The sequence below is a fragment of the Equus przewalskii genome, chromosome 6 (genome assembly GCF_037783145.1).
Source record: "Equus przewalskii isolate Varuska chromosome 6, EquPr2, whole genome shotgun sequence".
NCBI lineage: Eukaryota > Metazoa > Chordata > Mammalia > Perissodactyla > Equidae > Equus > Equus przewalskii.
The window spans coordinates 31,888,713-31,897,163 of NC_091836.1; the positions used below are offsets into that span (position 1 = coordinate 31,888,713).

Genomic DNA, 8,451 nt, shown 5'->3' on the forward strand with positions numbered 1-8,451 from the left:
GGCTAATCTTCCTCAAAAAAAAAAAAAAAAAAGGAAAGAAAGAAAAAACTTGCAGTCTGAGTCATGGAATAATTGAAATCCTAGAAACAATAAAAATCATTTCAGACTAGATATTTTTTCTTTAGTTTTAAAAGCATGTTTGTGTCTGTTTTATAGCAAATGTAAATATTCAGTCCTGGAACTCAAACACCAGAGATACAGTTTAGTCCTCTTTACTGTGTAAGCAGATCTAATTCCTTGTGGGCCTCTCGAAATATATCGTGAGTCAGTTAGATCACACTTTAGAAGGTGATTGATTGCTTAAAATCCTGGAGGGAGAAATAATAAAACAAATTGTGTTAGAAATAAACATAGGATGAGAGGTGTTGAGGAAAGTGATGGTACTGTGACCATTATTGCATTAGTTTGGTGTCAGATTTCACAGATGATCAGGGGAGTATGGTCTATGTTTGGACAGAGGAGCCTGGCTCCAAGTAATGCTAAACCACTGCTGGGGTCCCACCTTGACACAGGCTGTTGACTAGAGAGCTTTAGAAAGGAATTTTCTCTCAGTCATCAAGGATGAAAATTCCTTTACAAATTTACATTTGTAGTGGTGTTCTCTGATGATCAGAGACTCAATTTGTATATTTGGCAGTGTGTGTGTGTGTGTGTGTGTGTGTGTGTGTGTACGTGTATGTGTTGATATGTGTGTGAGAGAGAGAAAAGGAGAGAGAGATCCCTGGACAAAGGTTTATCCCTAGAAAGTGTGTTAAGGCTGGAAAGATGCTAGTTAGGTATATCTTTTCTAATTTCTACAGAAACCACCGTACGAAAAGGACTCCTCTTTTCTACTTGGCAGATTTTATATGAATTTACTCCTTTTTAATTTGACTGATTCTTTTTTATTTGGCTGGTTTTGGTATTGAAATAAGGAAGTGACCATTCCTCTTCAAAGTCTCATGTTAAAGCAAAAGTGTTATGAAAAACATAAATACCAACCTGCCTCTTGTATTCTCCATCAGGGAAAATGTAGTTGCCATATTTCATATAAAATATGTTCTCAGTAAATATTGGATTTGCATTCCTTCCTATAGGAACAGAGCACTATAGATGAGAAGAAATGACAAACGTGAGCCTCGTGACAACGTTTATCCTCATGGGCATTCCCCATGCACCTGCTCTGGACACTCCACTCTTTGGGATCTTCTTGGTGATTTATGTACTCACTGTGGTGGGGAACCTCCTCATCCTGCTGGTGATCTCGGTGGATTCCCACCTCCACACCCCCATGTACTACTTCCTGACCAACCTGTCCTTCATTGACATGTGGTTCTCCACAGTCACTGTGCCCAAAATGCTGATGACCTTGGTCTCCCCAGGAGGCAAGGCTATCTCCTTCCACAGCTGCATGGCCCAGCTCTATGCCTTCCACTTCCTGGGGAGCACTGAATGTTTCCTCTACACAGTCATGTCTTATGACCGCTACCTGGCCATCAGTTACCCACTCAGGTACACCAGCATGATGAGTGGGAGAAGGTGTGCCCTCCTGGCCACAACCACATGGCTGACTGGTTCTGTACACTCTGCTTTCCAGACCATGTTGACGTTCCGTTTGCCCTACTGTGGGTCCAACCAGATCCAGCATTACTTCTGTGATGCACCGCCCATCCTCAAACTGGCCTGTGCAGACACCTCTGCCAATGAGATAGTGGTCTTTGTCAACATCGGGGTAGTGACCTCAGGCTGCTTTTTCCTGATAGTGTTGTCCTATGTGTCCATCATCTGTTTCATCCTAAAGATTCGCACCTCAGAGGGGAGACACAGAGCCTTTCAGACCTGCGCCTCCCATTGCGTTGTGGTCCTTTGTTTCTTCGGCCCTGGTGCTTTTATTTATCTGAGACCCGGCTCCAAGGATGCTGTGGATGGGGTCGTCGCAGTTTTTTACACTGTGCTGACACCCCTTCTAAACCCTGTGGTGTATACTCTGAGGAACAAGGAAGTGAAGAAAGCTCTGCTCAAGGTGAAAAATGAGTCAGTATTCCTTCGGAGTAAATAATCAATAAAGGACAGATATGACTAGCTTCTTTTTTACTTATAATTCAATTAAACCACCAACATTAGTATTTTAGTTTTAAGGAACATTCCAAGTACCCAGTTTTAATTTTTAATGAAAATTTAATGATTTTTAAGTTTTCCCCTGTTCAATACTTCTCAGAATCCCAGATTAAGAAACCTTTTAATGGTGATAATCTAAAAGGAAGGATAATGGCCTGTTCTATTTTTTGTGTGTTCTATCAAGTAAATCATGAGAGATGTGGTTTACTTCTATCCCCTACATAAATATTTTCCAGAATGGCTCTCCAGTACAGTACTCTTATATTTTATTTTGTGAAATTTAAATGAAAACTTGTAAAAAGCTCTTTCTTTCCCCTTATAAGCTTTCTATATTGAAAAATCATTAATAATATTCAAAATACATTATACAATACAGTACCCATAAGATAGGATTTTTACATTAGAAAATATCTGGCCAAAAATGCTTGATTATCAAGATGAAAGGCTTTATTCACATATATGAGCCAATGAAAATTATGTAACTGTTTAGTTTTTTTCACTTTGATCTGCAAGATTTTTGAAAATAAATATTTGTCTGCTTATTCACTGTTTGTACTCTATTGGTCACTGCTATAACTGTCTTGATTTTCCTTTCTGTGTTTACATAGATCCTGCCTTTACCTTAAGTGTAAACCTATTATTTTTAACAATCTTAAAATTATTTTTTAAAGTAAACAGGGGACAAATAATAAATAACTATGAAAGCATGACCTATATAAACCATGAAACAGTGACCTATGTAAGAGGTTGATTATTAGTGTTCACTCCAGTAAACCAAATCTGTGTGGACAATTATTTAACCCTACTCATTTTGCAAAGGAGAAAACTGAGAACAAGTTAGACCAAAATTACATAGCCATTCAGTTCCCTTGGATTCTTCAGTTCCTTGTAACATCACACTATTTTATTTAACTCACAAAAACACAAAATATTATGGGACATTTACTGAGTGTTAAGCAAAATGATACACAATAGATTTTCAAAAAGAACTGACAAGATCTCTGTCTTCATGTAAGTCATCATCTGGTGAGGGAGAAAAACAAGTGTAGCATCAGCCAGGGTATGTTATGATACGTGTAATGGTGCCCAAAGAGAGAAGCATTATTAGTTTTAACTTAAAAATATGCTTGTTAGATTCAATATAATAATAATAATATGTATTAAGTGAAACCACGGTGAAAGTCATTTAGATTTTTAATGGTGATATATATAGTAAATATCTGTCTTTTTTTTAACTGAAATTTGTATTTAATTAATGGAGGAATCATATAATGTTGTAAGACATAATACAGAGAGATCCTTTGTCTACCTTGGCCCAGTTTCCCCCAGTGGTAATAATTTCTAAAATTATAGCATAATATCACAAACAGTGTATTGACGTTGATATAATCTACAGATCTTATTCAGATTTTCCCAGTTGTATTTGTGTGTGTGTGTGTTAAGGAGTATAAATTTTAACACCTGTGTAAGTTTGGATACTCACCACCACAGTGAAGATCTTGAACAGTTCCAAGAACATAAAGATCTCTTGTGTGATGAGTTTTTAGCTAATATGAATATTGACCACTGAATAAAGCTGTACGATATTAGTATTTTAATTGTTAGAGGGTTAGATAAAACAACTTTGAGTTACATTTTATTTTTTTGTGTACATTTTATATGTTCTCTTTTTTCTCTTTCCATCCTGTATCCGCCTTTTTATTCATTCAATATGCAAATATGAGTTAAGTGGCTATTGTGTGCCTAGCATTATGAGTACAAAGATTGAACAGACATAGACCTCCTTTTCAAGGAGCTTACAGTCAGAGTATAAAAATAGTATAGTATGAATAAGAAGAGGAGTCGGAAAATTAGAGGAATCCAGAAGAAACTTGCATACAACATTAGGAAGAATAATTTTTATCTTGCACATTTTGGGATTATTGTAATGCAGCAGATGTAACCATAATATGATAGCATTTATATTTAGAGATACAATTAGTGGGACCATGGAAGACAGATTGGAGGAAGATAAGCTTTAGGGCAGAAAGATCAACTAGAGAGCTTTTTCATCTGCCTATCAGAAAAAAGCATGAAAATCCAGGTTCAGGCAGTAGCAGCGTGACTTGAAGGTGATGCAATGGATGGCAAATAGTAGCCAACTGTGTGAGGAGGCAACTGTGTGAGATGTTCAGCATGCCTTGACAGCTGTAACATAACTCAACAAAATAGACAAAGTAATAGGGGTAACTTCTTAGGGTAGAATGAAGAGTCTAACTTTGGAAATGTTTTCATTAAGTACCTGTGAAACTTTCAGGTAAAATTGTCTGGTTGAAAGCGTAGCTTAGAAGACAAAGCAGGTGATACTTACAAAGTAAAGTAAGGAAGGGGACTGGTCACTAGTTTATGACATTCTTTGGTTTATGCTCGCTGTTAAATATCCATTTCCCAAATGTGGAGAAGGAAACTTCTCCTAATGAGCAGCATAAAGTGGAACCAGATCACTAAGGGATAACCCACCACCCTTCCTACATTTCCAAAGGAAGCCCAAGAAAGATAGTCTTCAGGAGATTTACACAAATCTGTTACTGAAACTTGCAGAAGTATTTCTCACAATAACACCCAAAGACCTTTATAGAGATTGTAAATTTAAAGAGGCCCAGAGATAGCACTTATAAAAGCAGCTCCTTCTCAATGGAATGGTCCTGGGAGACACCAAGAGATGAAAGTGCCAAAACTTATGCTCTTCCAATTCCTTAATGTTACTGAAATAAATATTCCACTACAGAGATCATGTACAAATAGCATCAAGGGAATATCTGAAGAAGATTAGAAGGAAGTAAAGTATCAAAACACTGATTTGAATATTGAAGGGGCAGCTGGTGGCCTTGTGGGATGAAGGTGCACATAGTAGGCACATAGTGCACATAGTAGCAACAGAGACCTACACCTTGTGTGTTTAAAGATAGTGATAAGTATTGTAATCATAGTAATCAAGAGTGTTCGCAGTTGTCATAAGTATTGACATATAGATGAATGGAAGCTGATATGGAATCCACACAGACACATATCACTCAGTTGATTTGTAAAATTATTTTATTGAGGTCATATTTGCTTATGACATTATGTAAATTTCAGATATACATTGCTATATTTCAATTGCTGGGTAGACTGCATCATATTCACCACCAACAGTCCAGTTTTTATCCATCACTATGCATGTGTACTCTTTTACCTCTTTTGCCCACCCCCACCCCTTGTCCTCTGGTAACCACTAATCTGTTCTCCTTTACCTTGTGTTTGTTTATCTTCCACATATGAGTGAAATCATATGGTATTTGGTTTTCTCTGTCTGACCTATTCACTTAGCCTAGTACCCTCAAGGTCTGTCCACATTGTCACAAATGGCACAATCTTGTCTTTTTTCACGGGTGAGTAGTATTCCATGTACCATAACTTCTTTATCCATTCATCCTGTTCATCTGTTGATGGGTAGTTGCTACCACATCTTGGCTAGTGTGAATAATACTATGATGAACATAGGGATGAATATATCTTTTTAAATTATTAATTTCCTGTTCCTGGATAAATACCCAGTAGTGGAATAGCTGGATCCTCTGATATTTCTATTTTTAATTTTTTTGAGAAATCCCCATACTCTTTTCCACAGTGGCTGCACAAGTTTGCATTCTCACTAGCAGTGTATGAGGGTTCTCTTTTCTCTACATTCTCTGTAACACTTGTTACTTCTTGTGTTGCTAATTAGAGCCATTCTGATGGGTATGAGTTGACATCTCAATGTAGTTTTGATTTGCACTTCACTAAAAGTTAGTGATGTTGAACATCTTTTCATGTACCTGTTGACCATTTGTATATCCTCTTTAGCAAAATGTCTGTTCATATCCTCTGCCCATTTTTTGATTGGGTTGTTCATTTTGATGTGATTGAGTTGTATGAATTTTTTATATATTTTGGAAATTAACCCCTTGTTGGTTATATGATTTGAAAAAATCTTCTCCCAATTGGTGGGTTGTCTTTTCATTTTGTTGTTGGTTTCCTTTGCCATGCAGAAGCTTTTTAGTCTTATGTAGTCCCATTTGTTTATTTTTTTCTTTTGTTTCCCTTGCCTGAGTAGACATGGTATTCAAAAAGACACCGTTAAGACTGATGTCAAAGAGTGTACTGCCTTTATTTTCTTCTAAGAGCATTATGGTTTCACGTCTTACATTAAAGCTTTTAACCCATTTTGACTTAAACTTTGTGTATAGTGTAAGATAATGTCTACTTTCATTCTTTTGCATATGGCTGTCCAGTTTTTCCAAAACCATTTATTGAGAGACTTTCCTTCCTCTATTGTATGTTACCAGCTCCTTTGTCAAATATTAGCTATCCATACATGTGTGGTTTTATTTCTGGGCTGTTAATTATGTTCCATTGACTTTTGTGTCTGTTGTTGTGCCAGTACCCTGCTGTTTTGATTACTATAGCTTTGCAGGATATTTTTAAGTCAGGAACTGTGATACCTCAGCTTTGTTCTGCAAGGCAAAGGAAACCATGAACAAAATGAAAAGATGACCCATCAACTGGGAGAAAATATTTGCAGATCATATATCTGACAAGAGGTTAATTTCTAAAATATATAAAGAACTCATACATCTCAACAACAAAAACACAAACAACTCAATCAAAAATTGGGCAGAAGATATGAACAGACATTTTTCCAAACAAGATATACAGATGGCCAACAGGCACACGAAGAGATATTCAATACCACTAATTATTAGGGAAATGCAAATATAAACTACAATGTGTTATCACCTTACACCATCAGAATGGCTACAATTAACAAGACAAGAAATAACAAATGTTGGAGAGTGTGTGGAGAAAAGGGAACACTCACACATTGCTGGTGGTAATGCAGACTGGTTCAGCCACTGTGGAAAAGAGTATGGAGATTTCTCAAACAATTAAAAATAGAACTACCATAGGATCCAGCTACTCCAGTACTAGATATTTGTCCAAAGAACATGAAATCAACAATTTAAAGAGATGTATGCATCACATATTCATAGCGGCATTATTCATGATAGCAAAGACATGGAACCAACCCAAGTGCTCAATGGATGTATGGATAAAGAAGGTGTGGTATACATACAGAATGGAATACTGCTCAACTGTGAAAAAGACAAAATTATCCCATTTGCAACAACATGGATAGGCTTTGAGGAGATTGTGCTGAATGAATAGGTCAGAAAGATAAAAACAAATACCATATGATTTCACTGCTATGTGGAAGATAAACAAACACATGGATAAGGAGAACAGATTAGTGGGTACTAGAGAACAAGGCGGTGTGGAGAGGGTGAAAAGTTAAAGGGGCACATATATATTGTGACTACTGGTGGTGAAAAAAATAGGATTGTGGGGCTGGCCCGGTGGCCGAGTGGTTAAGTTCGCGCATTACACTGCAGGCGGCCCAGTGTTTCGTTGGTTCGAATCCTGGGTGTGGACATGGCACTGCTCATCAAACCACGCTGAGGCAGCGTCCCACATACCACAACTAGAAGGACCCACAACGAAGAATATACAACTATGTACTGGGGGGCTTTGAGGAGAAAAAGGAAAAAATTAAAAAAAAAAATCTTTAAAAAAAAATAGGATTGTGGTTACATGCATTTTTGTCATTATTATATATGTGTATGTATATATGCATGTATTTATATCTGAGTGCATGTATATATGTATTATCTATGTGTAAATTTTTTATGTATGACACTTTTTGTATTTGGTAACTTTTACAAATTAAAAGCATTTATCAGCTGGAGACCACTGTGCTAATTGTTCTACTGACATAATCTAATAAGACCACATCTAGATCAGGAGCTATGATATAAGTCACTACTTCCTTAAACTTACAATTCTCTGTCATTCTGCACCTGTAATACTGCAGAGTTAATGGGCATGTGATAGAAATTTCTATCCTGAATCTTTTAATTCTTTTAGTAGTATTAATCTCCATGAGCATCCCAAAAGACAAAATTTTTATGACTCTTTTATTGAAAGTTGGAGACCTCGGGCTTCCACATGACCCTCTCTATAAAAATAGTCCCTAGTTACTTTAGGCTCAGGAAGCCAACGTGGAGATTGCCTCAGTTGCTGAGAACGTAAATTCCAACTCTACACTAATGAAGTAGGAAGCAATTTTAGGATAATATGACGTTCTATAAGGTGGACTTGGTTCAGAGCTCCATTTATTACCTGACAAAGCCAGAGTTCAATACATTAAAAACAGCCTGGCTATTTCCCTTGACTAGTTACTCCATGGAAGGAACAGAGGTCCATTTGGGGGAAAGTTAGGAAGATTATGCACAGTAC

At 36.8% G+C, this 8,451-nt stretch overlaps 1 protein-coding gene across 1 annotated transcript; it reads left to right on the plus strand.

Moving 5' to 3' along the window:
* Positions 1-1,102: 1,102 nt before the first annotated feature.
* LOC103550123 (olfactory receptor 10G7) lies at positions 1,103-2,038 on the plus strand. Its single transcript, XM_008518856.2, has one exon. It carries the CDS (start codon positions 1,103-1,105, stop codon positions 2,036-2,038), a length of 936 nt encoding a protein of 311 aa, XP_008517078.2.
* Positions 2,039-8,451: the final 6,413 nt, after the last annotated feature.

Bases quoted from the DNA above. Each gene is read 5' to 3' on its own strand.
- LOC103550123 (XM_008518856.2), top strand. From the start codon at position 1,103: ATGACAAACGTGAGCCTCGTGACAACGTTTATCCTCATGGGCATTCCC.